At 28.0% G+C, this 22,550-nt stretch overlaps 1 protein-coding gene across 2 annotated transcripts in view; it reads left to right on the top strand.

Moving 5' to 3' along the window:
• The first annotated feature begins 227 nt into the window (after nt 1–227).
• Nucleotides 228–22,550, top strand: part of LOC100208923 (X-ray repair cross-complementing protein 5) — a 70,863-nt gene continuing 48,540 nt past the window's right edge. For both annotated transcript variants that reach the window (XM_065790327.1, XM_065790329.1), the window contains exons 1-8: nt 228–286; nt 535–651; nt 10,568–10,628; nt 12,656–12,775; nt 12,882–12,899; nt 13,376–13,424; nt 18,074–18,193; nt 21,551–21,635. In XM_065790327.1, the coding sequence (XP_065646399.1) occupies nt 275–286; nt 535–651; nt 10,568–10,628; nt 12,656–12,775; nt 12,882–12,899; nt 13,376–13,424; nt 18,074–18,193; nt 21,551–21,635 (582 nt within the window). In that variant the 5' untranslated portion in view covers nt 228–274. The remainder of the gene's footprint in view (nt 287–534; nt 652–10,567; nt 10,629–12,655; nt 12,776–12,881; nt 12,900–13,375; nt 13,425–18,073; nt 18,194–21,550; nt 21,636–22,550) is intronic.

Below are 22,550 nucleotides of genomic sequence, written 5' to 3'. Positions count from 1 at the left end.
ACATTTATTCTAATACTCTAAACTAGAACTTTGAATATTAATATTTGAATTATTAATACAATTTTTCATAAAATAAAACAGCTAGCTTGTTAAATCTAATTTGAAGCCAAAAAAACTGTTTAATTAATTAGTAAGGTATTCCACTAATTGAACTACAAGATAAATGTGTACAAAAATTATAAAATATTTAAGCTTTCTATTTTTGCCATTAACATTAAAAGTATCAATTATTATTTTTAGGCAATTAATTAATTAATAGTAGGCAACAATAATAATGGCTTTTCCGGTAAGTTGGATTGCATTGAATTTTAATTTCAATGAATTTTAATTAGTTTTAATTAGTTTTATTTATAAAATGTTTTGTTATCTCAAGCATGTTTTGTTATCTCAAGCATGTTTAGTTATTTCAAGCATTTTTTTTTTCTCTCTTGGCTTGTTTGAGAGCCATTATTTTTGGAATTAAGGAAATTCCTTTATTTATTTGTTTATTATTTGTTTTGACATCTATTTATCATTTATTTATTTTTGATTTAGGCAGAAGCATTAGCAATAATTATTGATGTTAGTCCTCATATGACAATACCTGATTCTGAAAACCAATCACTTCTTCAAAAAAGTATTTTGGCTGCTAACAAGATTGTGCAAAGAAAAGTACGCTCAAAATCTTCGTTGTTTTTATTATTAGTTTTACTATTTTACATTGTTAAATGCAGATTTTACTGGATATGAAATGTCCCGGATATTAGAATTTTTAAGTTAATGTCTATGGTTCTTGTGTGGTTTGGATGGATTTCCATAATGCAATTTTTTTAAATATAACAGAAAAATTTAAGGGTAACCAACATGAAAGTAGTCCCATAAGAAAAAAAACTATTGAAAATTCCTTCTTTCTTTTTTTGAAAATTTCTGAAATTTAGATATAAAAAAGCTTTAGAAAAGAGCTTTTTTACCTTAAAACCTTGCAAAAGTACTAGTAAAGATGAAGGTACAACATAGAGGAAACTGTTTGAGATACAAATAATAAGTATTGTTGACTTGCAAAAAATAAGGGTGGGATTTGAATGAAATGATTTTTTCTTGCTGATCAGTGTCTTCAGTTTTACTAACAGTTTTTTTTCTTTTTTTAATTTTTATTCACTCCCAACAAGACTGCAAGCAATTACTATTAAATTTAATTTAATTTAGTCCCTTAGTAAAATAAAGAAACATCTCCAGAATATTTGCAAAATGTTTTGCAAACCACCAGTGCAATATTAACTCTGTTTGTTCTATAAGTGCTATGCAGTCTGCTGGGGCAGTCAAGATATTTAATTACTTAAAAAAAATATTTGGAAGAGAAAATACTATTTTAGAGATAATTAGACCTTCCCTTTTAAATAAGTAGTAGATAGATATGAATTTTAAAACCACAAAATTGTATTTAGCATATACAGAAGAGAATGGGCTCTAAATTTTATAGGCTTTTTAATGTTTACAAAGGAACAAACACATCACTCCACAGAAGAGGAAAGCTAACTAAATCTGTGGTCACTTCCATGCAGGACTTTGAATACCTAGCTATAAGAACTAATGTTGAAAATTTGTATGCTACAAACAAAGCTGTTGAGGGGATTTCGTTTCACTGTACAGAACTTGATGAAATGGAATGTTGACACTCTATGCACCCAAGAGTCACTTAATGCAGATGTCATTCAGGCAAAGTTGGTATAAATATTTATTGTTGTGAAACAGAAGTAAATAAGTCTATATTAAGTATTTTTGGCTTTATCAAATATAAAGTCAAACACAATTTAAGATCTACAAAACGGATTTTATAGCACATCAATTAAATATAATTAGAATAACTTAAGTTCATTTAACCCTATTATTATAGTGACGTGATTGACATCAATTATTTAGTTTATAATACATAGTTCTTAAGAATATAACAGTATTCTCTGTTTTAAGAAAGTTTTAGTATGAGGTGTAATGGCTTACTCTCGGATAATACTCTATGAAAGAAAGTAGTCGTTGAGATACTTTGACCTTTTAATAGTATGTCCTGTTCTTGAAGATTTATTAGGTTGTATGTCAGGAGTAGTAGCCTTTTGTTTAGATTGTTGGTTAGGTATTGTTGTAGTTGATTGGTCATAAGAGAAGCTTTCCTTTATTGAATTCCCAAACGAATGCTGTAGGTGTGTTGGTGTCATTTAAATTATCTTGTTTTCTATTTCCAGAATTGTGGCTGTTGTTACTAAAGACAATTTTGTCATTGTTTGAGCATTAGCACTGTGGTTGGACTGGTTTTATTAATGGATTTACATCTGTAGTGGGACAAGATCTTTCGTTGAAATGGTATCAATTTTTCCATTTTGAAGTTTGACATGTGCGAAGTGGGGCGATAGTGTTTCTAATAGTTGAACTCTGCTGATAAGTAGATCTTCTTTTAATCATATCTGACATCTGTATAAGATTGTCGAATCCTGCTCTGTTAGGAAGTTTGGTAGAACCGTACCTATTATTGATAAACGCTGAAAGTTCATCATCCTCTGGTAGGGTGTTTCATTAGTAGCAGTACACAGAAGTCCTCTTATATAGGATAGAGCCATCTGCAATGCTACCTCCCACCTAGCTTTTCCCAGACTCAATGTTTTCAGGGCCAGACTAATAGCTTTAAGTATTGTTCCATTCATTTGTTCATGTTGACTGTTGTTTTGTGGGTGATACAGAGTAGTTCGAGTTTTGATGACACTGTTTCTTTCTAGGAATACTTTAAGTTTTATACTTTCAAACTGTGTTCCTTGATCTGTATGCATAGATGATGGTGCACCAAATAATGAAAAAAGACTGAAAAGGTATTGTACCATAGTGTCAGCTGTTATATCCTTACAAGGAAATGCAAATGGGTAGTGTGAGTATTTGTCTACTACCACGAGGTTGTATTTATTGGCTGTGGTGGATTGTAAAGGTCAGACAAAGTCCATAGATAAGCGTTCCCAAGGTCTCGTTGCCTGAATAAGATGACCTGTTGGAGGTTTGTAGAAACGCGATTTGAGATCGTTACAGATTGCACATTGGCCCATTAGTTGTTTAATTTCAGCGGTAGAGCAGGGTAAATTTCAGGTTTTGCAATAATGTCTCATTTTTTTAACTCCAGGATGACATAGTTGGGAATGAATATCGTAAAAGGTTTTATTGGTATTTTGAATCGATCAACATCGAGAAAGAACATCGGCTACGATATTTTGGTTTCCTAGTCTGTGTGAAATTGTGTAATTAATATCTTCTAATTCTAAACGCCATCGAGTTAGTTTTTTGTTTTTAATTTTTGTTGAAATCTGTTTTTTTTTTTTTTTTAAACATCTTCGCTTCCAACAAGGCTGAAAAAAACTAGACGAATAAGCGTTTTTGGAGCACTTAGGAACAGTCACAGAAAAGGATGACACTTAATTGAATGACAAGTAACACGAGAATGAATTTTAGTAGATAGCACAAGAGACGCTAGCTCTTTAGAGCAGTGCCCATTATAGTATTTGTAGAAAAGAGAAAAAGAAGCAACATTACAACGATGTGATAATGGTTGGAGGTTGGCTGCAAGAGCAGGTCCAACTATGTTTACAACGCGTTTTTGCACCTTGTCTCAAAGAGAAAGGGCATCATTAGAGGATCTGCCCCAGATATGGCAACAGTATTCCATACAAGGCCGGATTTGAGATTTATAGAGATAGAGAATAGAATCCGTAGTAAGAAAGTGACGAGCTCGATAAAGAGATGCAACCTTAGCAGATGCTTATTTTGCAACTGATTTGATATAAGTATATTGAAAATAAGGAAAATGGATCTTTGGTCTGTAATTATAATGATATATGGTACTGAATTAATTAAGTGTTTCCATCTTCTACAGCATTCTACTAACGCAGCTGCTTCTTTCTCAACAACTGCGTGTTTTCTTTCAGCATTTGTTAATGTTCTTGAGAAGAAGGCCTCGGGTCTGCCTAGTTAAAGTACAATTCCTCCCAGTGCTTTGTCAGAGGCATCTGTTTCAATAGTTAAGGGAACTTTGAAGTTGGGGGATTTTTATCGTGCTCTTGTGCATTTTTTCAACCAATATTTATATTGTCGAAATAAGCATATGTGTTTTCTAGTTTATTAGTCTAAATAAATTCATCCATAACCTGCTGGAAAATTAGTACAGCATTTGTGCAATCAAAAGGTAAACATTTGAACTCGTGTAGTCTGCCATTAGCTTCAAATGCAGTTAGCTTGTAATCTTCAGGTCATATTTTTCTGATGATAAGCTGATTCGAGGTTAATTGTACTTAAGACTTTATGAGCAGCTTAAGTATCAAATCGTTGATTTGGGGTGTTGGGTATGAATCGAGTGGAGTGTGTAGATTGATTGTATTCAAATAATTGATCACAAGACGATTTTTGTTTCCTGATGATACTACAAAACATTGTGAACACCAAGGACTATGGCTCACTTAAATTATATCTTGCTTTAATATACGGTTTATCTTGTCTGTTATGAAGGAGTTATTTTTGGGAACCTTTCATGATGTTGTAGTGACTGGTTTAATTTTGTCAATATCAATTCCAGGTATTAATGCGTAAGTAGTACACTTCAAGCATTTTTTTGCCAGACAGAATTTTAAGGGCTCTTTGTTTCCTTTAAAATTAATATTAATTGAGATATGTTGTGTTAACACGTCCATTCCGATAATTATGGGTGCTACCAAGATGTCTACAACGAGGAATTGCACTTTCAGTTTTTCGCAAGCTAATAACAATGAGCCTTGGAAGATTCCTTTAACTTTTAATGTTGGATTATCTGCCAATGATACCTTCGAGGTAGATTGAGCATTGTAAAAAAGCTTCCAATGTTGAAGAAGTTCTGATGTAATAAATATTTTATCGAACCAGTATCTATCAGTGCTTGTGTTATATTTTTGTTAATGGTGATGTTAATTAGTCTACCAGATGAGTCGATTGCTGCTATGACCGTAAATATTATTGCGTTATCCCTTTCTTCCTTATATTCTTTAACAACTGCTGCTTTAGTGTAGGTTTTATTTTGTTTCTTTAAGAGACAGATAGTTGCCCAGTGGCCCCTTCTTTGACAATATGTACAGGTGGAATTTTGTGCTTGGCATTTATATTTTGGATGTTGATCATTACCCCACCAGTAACAAGAAGATTTCATAACACTATGACTTGCAGCATAAGTTGATTGCGTGGTATTATCTGTCGTGGTTGTTGTCAAACTAAGATCATCTTCGGTGACTAATTCCATTGTTAGCGCTGTTTTATAAAGTGCCTCTAAATTGTCTTCTGTAGCTTGAAGCTTTCTTGCAAATTGTTTCAGGCTGCTCATGAAGCTTTCACTTGTTTCTCCTTCATGTTGCTTAAAAAAGCAAAGTTTGTGGCGCATCATAATAGCTGTTGATTGTTTTTGATATTTGTTATTGAGTATTTTGATTGCATCATCATATGATGTACTATCTCGGTTTATTGTGAAAAATTTCACTCCTGATAGAACAAATAAAACTCAAAGTTTGGAATCTTAGTCAATATTAGCTTTATCTAGATAAATTGATAGCATTTTTTTTCCAGTATATACATTCTTCATTGTTTGGTTTGTCACATAGTACTTTTAAAAATATTTTAGCATCCATAATGACTTAATATTTGATAAAATTGTTTGGAAACCGTAATAAATTAGTCTATAATAAGTATTTTTGGCTTTTATCAAATATTAAGTCAAACTTAAAACAAAATTCAAGATCTACAAAATGGATTTTATAGCACATCAATTAAATATCATTAGAATAACTTCATTTAACCGTATTATTACAATGATGTGATTGACATCAATTATTTAGTTCATAATACATAGCTCTTAAGAATATAACACTTATAAACAATTTGTAAATCTTTTATTTGCAGTCTTATGCATTTTGAAATCAACTTTTACTGATTTATTGTCTAATGGCTTACTCAAATGACATTGTGATAAGAAATAAAATGCCAACAAGGTACTTAATCAGATCATTTAAAGATCTGATTAAGTACCTTGCTTCTCCACCAACAAAAAGATCTGATTAAGTACCTTGTTCCTCTGCCAACAAAAGTGCTTTTTAAAACCCCCACCCCCAAAGTATTTTTGTTGGAAGAGGAGTCTTAGAGACTTGAGTTAATTTAGCTGTTATTGAGTTTATTGTAGATCCAGAGTTTTCTCAGTGTTAAGTGAATTTCAACTATTAGGATTTGTTACATTCGTGAAACTCAATGGCTTAAAATTCTATTGCTGTTGATAATAATGTATCGAATACTGTTGATGGTAATAATGTTTTTTTTTCAACACAGATTTTTTAGAGTCTCCTCTCCTCCTGATTCTAAAAAGTAACTTTGACTTTTTAAGACTTTTTAGAATCAGGAGAGAAGGAGAATACTATTATTGAGCGTTTCAAATCTTTGATTGAAAAATAAAACAATTATAAAATGTTCTTTTCAAATGTTGACTAACTGGATCAAAAATAAAAGAAAATGACTATGAACAATCAAAGACAGTAATTTAAACAAAGAGCATAAGGGAAAATTTTCAAAATATTTTCCTGGATGGTTTTGATATCTTTAAACCATGTTTTTTTGTTACTCTTATTATGGTTTAATCTTTCTTTTTATATATTTTTCTTTTTCTTAGATCAAATTTGACCTCAAACAAAATCTTGATTTTTGATAAAATCAAGATAATGATTTTAAATAAAGTGTTTTTGATAGACTTAACATTTTAATAAAAGCCTTGCTAGGCCTGCCTATGTTAATTTTATTTTTTCTTCAGGTTTTTAAATTATTCTTTTCAGTTGGTTGACATAAAATAAAAATCATTTAAACTGAATTAAAAACCGCAACTTTATATTTATTTTTTGATCCTTTCTCTATAATCGAAAATCATTTAAAAATAAAAAGTTTCTAAATTTCATAAGACTGTATCTTTTGAGTGCCAAAATATATTTAATGAAATTTTAAGTCTAATTATAAAATATGGTTCTAACATTTTAATATAATTAAGGTTATTCTATTAAAATTTTTTTCAACTTTCATTAACTGTGAAACCAGGATGATGTTGATGTTGACTGATGATGTTTTTTGAATGTATTTTGGTTCAGTTTTTAAATTGTTGTGTGCCTTAAAAAATATTTTTTTAATTTAAAGATCGGTTACAAAAGGTTACCTTAAATATTTAAATATTCAGACGAGTTAGTCCTGAAAAATTAAGTCAATTGTTTGACAATTTGTTTTAAATATTTCACTTTGTTTAAACATTGATTTATAAAATAAAATAATCTAACACAAAAGGTATTTAAAAAAAAGTTTTGTTATGAAATGAGCCTATAAAATGAGCAAGTATTTATTCAGAAAATAGGCCCTGAATTCAGTCTAAACTTAAATTTTTTTAACTAGACTGATTGCATGTTTTGACAACTTGAGCATTTCAAAAAGGTGCTGAAAAAAAAACAACTAAAAAACAAAAAAAGAAAAGAAAATTAAAAATAACTAAAAAAAGAATATCTTGAAGAAACAGAAAATGAAAAAAGCCAAACTTAAAAATTAAAAAAATTAAAATTTGAAAAAAAAAATATTTTTCATTATGTTTTTTAAAATGTAAATAAAGAAGTATAACATACTATTATAAATGTATTTTTATTATAAATTTAAATTTTTTCAAGATTTTTCTACAGTTAATTTTATAAACAACATTAAATAGCAAAAAAACTCTAGCCTGAAAACTAACATAACGTAACATGACATAACATAAAAATAAAAAAAAATAAAAAAATTATAAATAAAAATAAAAAGTACTGTTTTTCAATAAGCATTAAAAAAAATTTTTGAAAAAATTATTTTTTAAGGTGTTCTGAAAGCTAAAATATTCATTGAAATTTATAAAATTAAACAAAATATTAAATAAATACTAAATTATAAACTTAATTTATTAATATTAGTTTTAATGTTTTATTAATAATGAAAAAAATCAGGCTGCTTAATTAAAAAAAAAATTGGTGCTTCAAAATCTTTTAAAAAATGAATTAGTTCAACAAAAGTTGTATTTTATCAAGTAAACTGTGTATTCAAATTCATTTTCTGTTTTGTATTTGGAGTTTCATAATTTGTATTTGGAGTTTCATAATATGAAATTCATAATTCAAAAAATAATACAAAGCATTCATTTTCAATGGTGATTAAAAGTGGATAAGTTACAACAGCCCTAAACACAGAAAAATATTAGCGCGAGCCTTCATCATAGAAAGCAAAACCGATAAAGCTCATACTCAGTATCTGGTGGGACCATATTAAAGTAATATATTATGAGCTGCTTAAACCAAGTGCGACAGATACAGCAGATCATTACTGACAATATTTGATCAAGTTGAACCAAGCACTGAAGGATAAAAGGCCTCAATACACCAAAAGACATGACAAAGTTATTCTTTAACATGACAGAGCATGATCCCATGTTGTATTCGGAGAGCCTCAAATGGGAAGTCATATCCCACCCGATATGTTCACCAGGCATTGCCCCCTCTGATTACCATTTGTTCTGGTCAATGACACATGACCTGGCTGAGCAGTGATTTTCTTCTTATGATGATACTAAAAAATGGGTTAATCACTGGATTGCTTTAAAAGACCAAGATTTTTTCCAGCATGAAATCCACATGTTACCAGAAAATGGAAGCAGGTTGTAGCTATAGTATTTTGAATGGTCAGAGTCTGATAGTCTTCTCAAAACTTATTCTTATGAATTTTTAATAATTTAAGAGTTTTTATAAAATTTTTATACAAATTTTATTACAATGCCAATTCGTAGAACAAAAAGTTTAAAAAATGAAGTTCATATTCAATACTAGAATTCATTTTAAAATAATTTTAAAATAAATGCACACAAAATATGAGTTAGACAAAATGACTGGTATATGATGTTTTTACCCGATAAGTGCCAGACAATGTCCGATTTCCAGACTATAAGTAGTCTTAAACACAATCTTTCTGAATTTACCTACAAAGAAACGGAAAATGTTCCATTAGAAAAAAGATTCATTTCCTGCTTTTAATTAATTGGTCTTCGTATTCATCATCCTAACAACAAAAATAAAAAGCTCTTTTAAAAACTGAATATCAATTATGATTTTCCAAATGGCGCAATTTTAGGAATATGAAGAAGATACAAAAATATCTGGAAGATCCAAAATGGTTCAATTCAAAAGTGGTAAAAAATTAAAAAAAAAATGGTTTCGTGCCAAGTACCCAGCTCAATCATGATTATCTGTGCACCAGTACATCTATATATTATGAGTACTGGGAAAAGTTAGCAATAATCCAAGCCAGATGCCTGGCACTTTTATATTCTGGGTACGCTGGAAAATCTGCCAGGTATCTGGTCAAAACTGGGTATTTGTCATCTTTCTATTCTAGTGCTTTCCTGGGTACCTAGAATATATATGTTCCAGGTATTTGACAGGTATTTGGTTATTCTATCAGTTTTTCTAGGTAAATGGTATATTTAGGTGTGCCAGGTGCCCTACTTTAACCCAAAAAAACTGCCGGAATACAGAAAACCAAGCTGAAACTAAAGGCACATCTCTAGTTTCTTGTACTGACCTGGCTATGCTAGTAAATAAAGTATTTTTCTTTAGAAATTTGTATTTTTTTAGTTTTGTAGTAAATGGTAGTATTGATGGAGGACATTGATCTTTAGAAATTGTCATAGATGTGTTTGTTTTCTCAATTTGTCATAAATGTGTTAGTTTCCTTATTTTGACATACTTATGATATAACATCTATAATACATTGTAATATATGTAATGCATTTAAATGAGCCTAAAAGTTTTTTTACCTAAAGGTTTTTTTTTCTAAAATGTAATTTGTAAATGAAACATGTAAATGTCACAGCATAAAAGCCAATAAATGAGAAAAGAGTTCTAAATATTTTTGATTTGCTCACATCACATGTTTAATCACATTTGAAAATGTCACTAATTCATTAGATACCCTGTTAGATGTTATGTTAGATGTTATATAATTTATGAACTTTCTCATTTTTTTAATCTTCTTTTTAAAATATTTTAAAAAGTGAGTCAAAAAACTTTTTTTTTCTAAAGTTTTAATAATAAAGTTTAAATATAAATCCATGCAATGTTTTTATTTCAACTCTTAGATTGAAATATAATCCATGAAATTTTTCTAATGCAATTTTTCTGTTTCAACTCTTAGATTAAAATATAAATCCATGCAATGTTTCTAATGCAATGTTTCTGTTTCAACTCTGAGATTGAAATATAAATTTATGCAAAGTTTCTAATGCAATGTTTTTACTTCAACTTTAAGATTGAAATATAAATCCATGCATTCTTATCGAAAGTCATTTCAAAATCTTTATTTAAGTCTTTCTTTTACTTAAGTTAAATGTCTGTTTCATTTGCTTCAATCAATTCAATATGAATTTTTACAATTTGATTAAATTTTTTTTTGTATTATTATTTTTTGCTTATTTTTTTACTTTAATAATATAAAAAATTTTGTACAGATATTTGCTGATACTAAGAAAAATAAAGATGAAGCCACACTCATACTTTTTGGAACCAACGGTAAGCTTTATATTTTTTTTTGCCAAAATTTTTAAAATTAATAATAAATATTTAGATTAATTTTTTTCTTAATTTTAATTTTTGATCAGTTATAAATACATGAAACAATAGTTATAAATGCATCAAAGAAAAATTGATAAAAGAAACATTTGTATATTATATATACATTTATTAAAAGTTTACATTATTTAAGTAAAATTAATTAGAAATAGGAAATAATATTAGTTGGAAAAAGCAAATTTTGTAAAATTTTTTCCATTTCACATTATAATTTTATAAGATTATATTGTTATAATGTTATCATAAAATTATTAAAATTTTTAGTTGACACCAGACCTCTGTTCTAAGAGAATAAATTAAATTAAATAAGCTAAATTATGCCACTACTTATCTAAATGCCAAAATGTTAGACTAAAATAGTTAGTAATGAAAGTATTAGCATGATAAACACCTGTAAATTTTATATGCATCTAATTCATTACACTTTGGTATGATTTATGATAAATTATGAAAATTGATTCATGACTTTTAAACAGCTGTTAGTAAATAAAGTTGAGAAAGTATCTACAGTTCAGTGTTGAGAAAATATCTACGGTTCTGTGTTGAGAAAATATCTACGGTTCAGTGTTGAGAAATTATCTACGGTTAAGTGCTGATAAAATATCTATGGTCCAGTGTTGAGAAAACATCTTGGTTTAAGTTTAGAAAATATCTATTGTTCAGTGTTAAGAAAATATTTATAGATTAATGTTGAAAAAATGTGGTTTAACAATTTTGGTTAAAGACAGACTTTTTTTTTATAGCTTTGTACCTTTTTTTTATTAAGTATTCACTTTTTAGGTAAGCACTACAAAAACAAAAACAAAAAAAAAAGATTTTTGAAAATGGTACAGATTATACATACAGATTTTACTTTATCAAATTCCATAATAGTATTTAGTGATCGACCCAAACAGAAAAATGCTGAAACCGAATAAACCAAAATTTTGGGTACTTTAGTTCGGTGCCGAAACCAAAACCGACATTTTGGCAAATATTTTACTGAAACTAATACCAACATTTCGGCTAGCCAAAATTAATTAATAATGCTCTTTTAAATAAATTTTCTTAGGAAAATTTATTTAAAAAAGCAATTTTACATTTGTTGTTTTTTTATACCCATATTATGTTAGAATTGATTACATGAGTATCACAAGTTGAGATTTAACACATAAGTTGGCGATATAAGTTAATAGCAAAAGTAAACAAACGGCAGATTTTCTCTGCAAAACAAAATTTTTTTGAGATATTTTGTGCAAGTTCTTAGAACTTTTGTGAAAATTTTTAAAATACTTTGTGAAAATTCTCAAAAATAACTGTTTTTTTAAATTAGATAAAAATTTAAAGTCTTACAATTTTTTGGGTTTTCGGGATTTTTTTCAACCGAAATTTTGCTTTTTACCGAATTTATAAAAATTACCAAAACCAAAATTTAGGTATCGGTTCAAATTGAAATTTCGGCCAAAGCCAATACCGAAACAGAATTTCGGTCGATCACTAATAATTTTGATACATAAGATTTTAATTTATCAAATCCCATAATTAATACTTTTAAGAAACTTAGAAGGTAAATTCTTTATTAAAAGATACTCCAAGGATGCTCTGTAAATCCTGGGAGATTTTTAAATACATCAAAATTACTCCCTGTCCCTTTCCCCCACCCTCCCTTTTTCCCCCAAAAATCAAATAAGTAAGGAATTAATTGACAAGCTTCTGAAAGTTTGTATATAATCTGAATCATGCCCGTTACATGAAATTTAGGAAATTACTGATACTAAAAATTGTTTTTTTCTCAGACTTTTTGTATTGAATAATTTTTGTATTCAAGTTGAAATTAGAATTCTCTGATTTAATTTTCTGTTTTTTAAATTTTGTCCAAACATTCAAAGTTTGTTTTTTCATAATTAAATAGATTATCATAATTGGTATTTTTAATTTTCATTCTGATTCAACTTTATTGTGGTTTTTATTTTGATAAAATTTTTAAGGAACATTTAATCCTCTGAATGATGGACACAACAACCAGTATAAACATATCACATTAGTACAAGAGCTTCGTGTTATAGATCTTGATTTGCTCAAATTTATTAATAATCGTATTCTACCAGGTAAACCTTTTTTATAAACATTTAATTGTTTCAAAAAATGATGTTTTTGATGAGTGATGAAATTCTTATTCATTGTTATTGAACAAAATTTTACTTTATTTTGTAGGTACAACAAATGCTGATTGTATCTTTTCAAAGATTTTTTTTATTTTATTATATTTCTTCCATTTATAGATTTTTTTTAGCATTTCAAAAGTTTTTTAAAAAAATACTGCCACAACTAACTTTATCAGTTCTCTAAGTTACTTATTATTCTAACTTAATTTAAAATTTTTATTTTTTTATTTTATTTATTTTGTTTTTGTTTATAATTTATGTTAAATTAATAATATAATTTATGTATACATAGTAAGTACATATATTATATCAATATAATTTATGTATATATAGTTTTATTAATTTTTGCAACTTAAAAACTATTATTATGAAATAATTACAATAAGTTATTATTATTAATTTTGTAATTAAATATTAACTATAAAGCAGGTTAATAAAGAAATAAGTAACTATTGAGTAAACTATTTTATTTTTTTATTAAAAAAAAAAATTAGTAAGGTACATAAAAATGTTTTTAGAAAATTAAACTTAATTTGTTTAAAGTCATTGATGCTCTGGTTGTAGCTGTGGATCATTTGAGAACAAAATGTTTGTGAGTTTTTATTGTTATTAAAATGTTTTATAAAAGTTTATGATTAGATTCGAAGATTTCGAATTTTGTCAATAATTTTTGTACAGTTTTATTTATCACAGAAACATACAACACATGAACACTTGTTTAACACTTGGCCTACCAGTTCAAAATAAGTACTATTATGTTTTTAGCTTAAAGCAAAACACCAAGAAATAAATGTTTTTAATAATTAACACATTAACGATTAAAGTAATGATTAACGAATTAAATAGCATTTATCGATTTGTATTATTTATTTATTTATTATTTATGCATTTATCGATTTGGGCAAATTTATTTTCTTTTAATTCATGGAAAAGTTTTTATTTTGTTGCATTTCAAAGTTATAGTTAAAAAACAGTTATGATGCAATTTAAGTGAAATTTTTTTTTTTCAACAACAAACATCTATAAAAGCGAAATGGTATGATAAATTTCAAAAATTTCTTTTTCTGATCTTGTTCAAACAAAATATGAGTGTACTATTTAAAGTTAAAAAACAAAAAGTCAGAAAAATAAATTTTTTATTTTTTATAGCATGGTAAGTTATTCATCAAGACTAAAGTATGTTATTCGAAAATTTGTCTACTTAAGATACATACTAATTTAAAAGTTCAAGTACAAAGTAGCTACTTTGTTACCATTAGTTACCACTTGTAGTAGCTTTGCACTTTGATAAAAAAAAGTTTTGGACGTCAGGTCTAGTTGAAGGTCTGTTTGCTTAAAGTCTAGTTGAAGGTCTAGTTGCGTAAAGTCTAGTTGAAGGTCTAGTTGTGTCAGGTCTAGTTGTGTCAGGTCTAGTTGAAGGTCTAGTTGCGTCATGTCTAGTTGCGTCAGGTCTAGTTGAAGGTCTAGTTGCGTCAGGTCTAGTTGAAGGTCTAGTTGCGTCAGGTCTAGTTGAAGGTCTAGTTGCGTAAAAATGTAGAGATTTTGCGTAAAAAAGTAGAATATTAAAAATGTTTTGTACAGTTTGCGTTAGTGATAAACAATTGTGTGGTGTGGTGCCGATCAAATAATTAAGTTGTAGTTAAAACTACCTTACATGATAAAACTATTTTATTTTACTTTAAAAAAAGTAGTTAGAAATTAGTTATGACTGCTTTCTTAAGGAATACTAAATATTAAAAAGTTTTTTGAAGGAAAAAGAATTTTTCTTTACTAAAGTACTTAAGTTTACTATGACTGAAGTTTTCTAAAAACCTTTTCAACTACTTGTAAAATAGTGATGATAATACTAATATATAACTTTATATGTTATGTATTATGTATATGTTATGTATATGTTAATACATAACTTTATATGTTATTATTTGTATGTTAATTAAAGCTTTTTAAAGCTAAATTTATAAGAAGCAGAAACATTGTTAAAACTGGAATGGCTCGTCAGAAAAGTCATGCAGTCAAATAAAAAATCGTTTGTTTGACATTTCTTTGGTGTCAAATCATGCCAGCAGTTATGTCTAATACATGTTCAACAGTTATGGTGGAAAATTTTTTTTCAGCCAATCGTTATCGAAATAATTTAGATCTTGCTATATTTATGAACAGTGATGTACTCGATGAGTCACCTACTCTTCATCTTCTAGGATTAACTCTTACTTCCAATTTTTCTTGGAAACCATATATCAAATCAGTTGCAAAATAAGCATCTGCTAAGGTTGCATCTCTTTATCGAGCTCGACACTTTCTTACTTCGGATTCTATTCTCTATCTCTATAAATCTCAAATCCGGCCTTGTATGGAATATTGTTGCCATATCTGGGGCGGTTCTTCTAATGATGTCCTTTCTCTTTTAGACAAGGTGCAAAAACGCATTGTAAACATAGTTGGACCTGCTCTTGCAGCCAACCTCTAACCATTATCACATCGTCGTAATGTTGCTTCTCTTTCTCTTTTTTATAAATACTATAATGGGCACTGCTCTAAAGAGCTAGCGTCTCTTGTGCCATCTACTATAATTCATTCTCGTGTTACTCGTCATTCAATTAAGTTTCATCTTTTTTCTGTGACTGTTCCTAAGTGCTCTAAAAACGCTTATTCGTCTAGTTTTTTTCCTCGAACATCAGCTCTTTGGAATTCGCTTCCTTCATCTTGCTTTCCTGATTCATATAATTTGCAATCTTTTAAGTTGTCCGTCAATCGTTATCTTGCTCTACAATCTTCATCTTTTCTCTTTCAGTAACTTCCAACTTTAATTAGTGGCTGCTTGCAGCCTTGTTGGAAGCAAAGATATATATAAAAAAAAAAAAAAAAAAAAGCGTGGATAAATTGATAACTTTTATATTTGTCTGCATAAATTATTTGCAGCATTAAACTTTTTGCAAAACTTTTTTGCAGAAAAGTTGTTGGTTTGTCTTTTGATATTTCAATTTTTTAATTTCAATTCAATTATATTTGAAATGATTCCATAAATGTTTTGCAATAAATACTGGCTACATAATTTTTCCACAATCAAGGTGCTCATTTTAGATTCTGTTATTGACATCATGTTTTTCAATCTGCTTTTAATAAGTGATTTTCAATAAGCCATTTATTAATAACCCAATATAAAAATGTTAACAATTATGCGATATTTATTAGCAGTAAATAGCTGAGTTGTTTGGGTTAATGTTTACCTGCCACTGCAACCCTTAAGATGTCATGAAAAAGAAATCTCATTCAAAATTGGCTGCCTGATTTAAGCGATCAAAAGGTGATAAATTTTTGTCATGATTGGACTTCATTGTTGTGGCAGCAGTAGTTAAAAGAGACAATTAAAAAGTTAGAAAGGTAAGTTTATTAGGAAGATCATTGATATAGGTAAGGAACAACTCAGGAACAAGCATGGAACCTTGGGGTACCTTGGAAATTCCTGGAAATAAAGATGAGTGTTGCTCATGGAGAACATTTTTAATACTGCAGTGAGAAAGAAATAACTAAACGATTTCACAAGTTTTTCCAAATAAACCATAAGAAACTAGCTAATGGGGAAGGCCAGCATGTCAGACTTTATCAATGACTTTATCAAAAGTTATTCTTTATGATAAGAGAAACATCCCTTGCCTCATCTACTCCATTTGAAGTACAATAAAACCTTTTTGTTATGACTGTTAACAAGAGCATCAGAATAGGATTGATTGTCACAGAGTAAATAATTTGACTCTAGATAAGATATTAAAAGTTTGTTAATAAAAAACTTGAAGACTTTACTAATAAATGTAAAAAAAAATGATTAGGTGATTCAGAAAGAAGATTTAGAAAGATTCTTTGCAAATTCTTTCTGCGTTATTGCGTAGAAAGGTAAGAAAATCAGGCACAAGGGTGTTCTCCAGAGAGTTGTTTTTATGAAAAACATGAAAAAAAAATTTAAATTAAAATTGCAACTAAACAAGATAGAGTAAACTATCGGTTAAGTGAGGTTTTAAGTGAGATTTTTAAGTAATTTTTGAATAACATTAATAATAATTTTTGTTAAAAATTTACGAAAAAAAAAAATTTATCCTACATTTTCAAAAAAAAGTAGAGAAAGCTAATAACTGTAAATTAATGTACCTATAATGTAAAAATAGAAATTTAAACTAAATTATCAAGAAAATTGTCTATCTTGCTACAATACTTGAATCTGGGATTATAATGGAATTTTCGACAGAATGACAAATGACATCAACCCAAGAACCATCATGAAGAAAGTTACAAAAAGATCTTTAGTCAGCCATAAGTAGTAAAAAGTACAATGATAGTGTGAATTTGATGTAAAAGAATTATAAGATAAAAGTTTTTGTGATTCTAGCATGATTGAACCACTTAATGGAGAAGAGAGACTGAGCAAGTCGGTCTGGTACAATTTGCTAGTAAGGTTCAACAAACAAATTACTGCATTACTTCGCATTACTGCGAAGACCAAAAATATTTATAAAAGATAGGTTAAAACATTTTGGTGGTAGTTTTTTAAGATAAATATTTTCAGGTACTTTGTTCAAATTTTAATAAGAGAAATTGACTCAATTTTTTCAATTATCGATGATGTATGACACATTAAGTAATAAAGTATGCAGTTGTCTTATTCTTGTTAATCAACACAAGTTTATAACATAGTGCTCCTTATATGGCCTTAACGATGCACACCAAAAACATTGACAAAGATATCTTCCATGTACAACATGGCACTGTTAATACTACAATATTTTACAGCTGTTAATGGAGTCAGCTTTTGTGAGAGCTTTCAAAGTTTTCTGGAAACCTTACTACCAGACAGACTCAGAATTAATAAACTAAGTTTTAGAACTATACCCTTATTAGGTGATCATAGAAGTATTATTTATTACTTATTTTATATTCTAATTTTGTTTTAAGATATCTAAATATAATCTAATTTTATATCTTTTAAGATATAAAATTTCTTTAACATTATTATCATACACTTTAATGTTATTATTACTATTATATATTATATTGAAGTGTTATTATTATATTTATATTAAAATTTATCCTTTATCTTTATTTATTGTTTACATCCTTTAACTTTATTTATTGTTTGTTTATTTATGTTTCTTTATGTTTCTTTATGTTATGTTTTTATGTTTTTTTATGTTATTTTTTTATTTTATTGTATTGTTTATCTATATGTTTCTTTTTTTCTATAAATTTTAGAGGGCGAAAGATGACAAAAAAGATCGTTTTGTTTTCTAACATGTGCTCAGAGTTTGCTGATGATCAATTAGAAATGATAATATCTGCAATCAAAGCATGTGAGATCAACCTTATTTTTGTGTGAGTGCAATTTGGTTAAAGTTACTATTACACATACAAGCCACAACTGTGACTTTTCTGTTGAAATGCAATTTTCATTTTCTTTGATGCCATCAATTCTAAGGTTATTTCTTCGTGACCGATCCTCAATTTCCCTAAGTTTTTTTTTAATTGTGGCTTTTAAAGTGATCTTTAAAACTATGACTTTTAGCGATAAAATATCTTTTAGTAATATTCAAATAATACCATTGAATAGTGCATAATTTTTTCTTTCTTTTGGTATATTATTTATATGTTTTACTGATTGTTTTTTATTGTTTTTTTTTTTTGTTGTTGAATTTTTCTAAACATCTTTTAATATTATTGCACAATCAAAGGGTTAAATTGTAGTAAATATATTAAAAAATCATAAATTGATAATAAATTGATAAAATGATAAATTGCTGCAAGTTGTGACTTTAATTATTTAATTTAATTATTTTTTTTAATTTTGTTTATTTAATTTAATTAATTTTGACTTTTGTAAACTTCAAACTATGTAATGTTAAAACATGTATCAAGTTTTACAGTTTTACTTTCACTTAAAATTTGCATTGCGGCAACATCTCCTTAATTTTAATCTAAAGCATTTATTTTCGTTTTAAAAAGTTTTTTGTTTGTTAAATAGTTTTAAAATATTCGTCTTAAAATCTAACCCTTCAATTTTGAATGCTGTGTCATGCTATTGCCATCTATGTTAGAGATACATATGTTAAGTGTTTACACAATCAATAAAGTTAATCTGCGTAATTAGGACATTAAAAGACGATATTCTTTTTTCAAAATAGGAAGTTGTTTTCATTCAATTAAGACTTTATTTTGAAATAAATAAATGGGAGCTCTAAGCATGTGAATAAATTTTTTTTTTTTTGCTCTAAGAGAAATGTTTAAATGAATTATTTTTTACCATTTATTAAAAAAAAATTAAATTTAAGAAATAAATAGCTAAATAGATATAAAAATAAAAGTAGTTGTGAAATAAACTCCCCTGTGTTTTACGGGTCTTGACAGCTAGTTAAATACATAATTACTATAGTTATTATTTAGTTAACTAAGTGCTCTACCACTACACCACTACCGCGCGGTAGTGGTGTAGTGGTAGAGCGCTCGCTTCATAAGCTAGAGGTTTTGAGTTTGATCCCCACCATGTCCCTGGTAGTAACACACTAAACTTGTTTCTCCGCGCAGTAGCCTTTTACATTAAGTTTCGTGTTTTGGAGTTATAGAGTTGAGAGAGGGTTATAACAACAATTAAGTAGCCTCCTCGTCTCAGAGTTAAATTAACAAAAAAAAAAAAGAGGTTATTTTGCAACCAGGAAATTGCATCAACTATATTAAAATTTAAAAATTAGATATGAAAAGAATTATTTAGAATTAGGATCATAGATGCGGAGTCCCAAAAGGACTCCAGCTTTATATCTCTATTTTTTTCAGGTTTGTAGCATCTAGAAGCTCTAAACATGTTTGTTGACTTATGATCTGCTATAACAAAAAAGTTCACGAGATTTAATGATTTGGAACTTATTGTTTTTTCCAGGACTCTGGACTTAATATAGTTTCAAGTCATTTATTTAATGACTTGGAACTATATAAAGCCTGGAGTCCTGGTGTCCTGGAGTCCTTGCCGCCATTATAACTAAGAACTCCGGGTTAAAAAAATAAATGTTTCTCTTACCTAAAAGTCTTTTTTTTTTTTCCTATCAGTAGTCCATAAACTTTTTTATATTTTTAGAGCTCCTGGATACCAAAAGCTAAGAAGAAGTAATCTTTTTATGACTTTAAAATCTGGAGTCCTTTTTTGGGACTTTGCTTCCCTGATTAGCATAGTTTTTTGAGTCATCCTAGCATTCTATTCGCTATTGATGCAGATGAGTTGTGGTCTGGCATTAAGCTCATTGGACACCATCACACCAAGGTCTTGTTCAACAACAGTCTTTTCGAATGGATGACGCGTGTCACCGACGTTAGCCATTAAGTACTCGTGCATTGGCTTGTTATATGTGCGGCCAACATGCATTACTTTGCATTTCTCAATGTTAAAATGCATGAGCAAATTATGTGACCATCCCACTGCTCTGTCAATGTCAGCTTGGAGAGTGATGCTGTCTGACTCATTTTTAGTTATGCCAATAATTTTACTGCCATTGGCATACAGTTTCAAATAATGAGTGATGCTGTCATTTTAGAATAGCAAAAAATGATGTATATATCTGCTTTACAGATTACCTTTCTAAAATTCCTTTAACTTTAGGAGACTTCGCTTCATCTCCATTGTGCAGTTGGAATTTTAGTGCAATTTATAAGAATTTATTTAAAGTTTTTTTTTTATTATTTTTTTTATTTATTTAAAGATTTAAAAATTAATTAGTAATAAAATATAAAAAAAAAAAGGTTTTACAAACTGCTAATATAAATACAAAAAAATAAAGAAAAGAAAATTATGGGAGTTGGTGTGTGTTAAATAGATCTAAAATGTTCAAATTAACCAGTTTACATATAAAAAGATACCGGGAAATGTTTTTGCTATCAAACCTTTGAGAAACCTACAGAGAAGACCTATCAAACCTACAGAGAAGAGCCAAATCTAGAAATTCAAGCTTTTGAGAACCTATTGAGAAACTCAAATATATACTGTTCACATTTGATTAAATAAAATTAGTTTTTTTTTGTACTGTATTCAATACTCTATGCTAAGGTGGGCACCACAGTTAAGGAGACTAATTATTATTTTTTTTCAATAGTTGTTAAAACCCTCTCTGAAACTCTAACATAGTTCTTTAAAAATAATGTTGCTATGCAGAGAAGCAGATTGAGCCTGTTTAGATCTCCACCAGTTATCCGGTGGAGATCTAACTCAGTATTGCTTGCTTTTAAAGCACTTGCCACCGCCACTTACTTATGTTTATGACTCAAGTCTAAAGCTTAAAATTTTAATACTGTTATGATTGTATTCATGTTTGTTATGTTTACTAATATTTTTTACTTTGGAATATTATATGTAACCTTTTTTTATTTTTTGCATATTATTCATACTTATGCATAACTTATGGTATCATGCATGATACATCATTGTTGTTTTTTGTTTAATTTACAACATGAATATTTATTGAAATTTATGTATAAATAAATTTATACAATTTATGTATAAATAAATTTATGCAATTTATGTATAAACTTAAAATTTAAAATCTTATTCTGTTTAATTAACTAATCAATCAATTATTTTTTTATGAAAACGAAACTTTTTTCAGTTTTATATTTTCATATTATTTTTATTATTATTTATTGTTGCTATTGTTTTTTTGTTGTACAACGTCAACTATTATTTTTACTTTATAGCGGTCCTGAGATAGATGATGATGATGATAGTGAAGTTCAGAGTCCTACCCCAATGCTAAACAATAAACCTCTAGGATCTCAACAAGTAACCTTTTTTAACTTATAACAAAACAATATTAAAACATATAAATAGTTATGATAACAAAAATAAAAAAAAGTTATAACAATTTTAAATAATTATTACGGGGTTCAATGCAACGTTTTCAGGGATGGCAGATGTGTTTTTCTAACGGATCAGTAAAAATAAATCGGAAAAAAGAAACGATATTTAATTTAAACTGAATAAAGTAAAGAAATAATTTGATGAACAAATAGAAAATAAATTAGAAGAAAGAAAAAAAAAAAAAAAAAAAAAAAAAAGAAAAGAAAAAAGTACTTTTAAATTAATACTCAATTTAAATACAACTTGCGATAAAGAAACCAAAAATATAGAAAAAAACATTTACTAGTTAACAAAAGAATCTCGAATTCAAAAAAGATTTAAACCATTCAAATAATCAATAAAAATCATAAAGAAAAAAAAAGTAAAAAAAGAAAAAGAGAAAAGTTATCTATTAAAACAGAAAGAGAAAAATTTGATTAAATATTATTTTTATTTAACTTGATTTTGTTGTAACTTATTTTAATTATTTTAATTTATTTCTATTATAGCGTTTGATACCGTTAATTATACCGTTTTAATTTATAAACTTGAACATTACGGAATCCGAGGAGTTGCTTGTAACTGGTTTCAATCTGATCTTTCAAATCAAAAGCAGTTTGTTAGCATTAATGGTTACAAATCAAATAACAAACATATAGTTTGTGGTGTTCCCCAGAGTTCTGTTCTTGGCCTTTTATTGTTTTTGATTTATAATAATGGTCTAAATAACTCTGTCCGCTTCTCATCAGATCATCTGTTTGCTGATGATACTCATATCTTGCATATTATTAAGTCTCATCATTCCTTGTGTAAGAATATAAACTTAGACCTGAAAGGTTTAGTTCATTGGCTAAATGC

Source organism: Hydra vulgaris, chromosome 02 (genome assembly GCF_038396675.1).
Source record: "Hydra vulgaris chromosome 02, alternate assembly HydraT2T_AEP".
Taxonomy (NCBI): Eukaryota; Metazoa; Cnidaria; class Hydrozoa; order Anthoathecata; family Hydridae; genus Hydra; species Hydra vulgaris.
The sequence above is the reverse complement of the archived record's forward strand: the minus strand, read 5'-3'. Positions and strand labels throughout refer to the sequence as shown.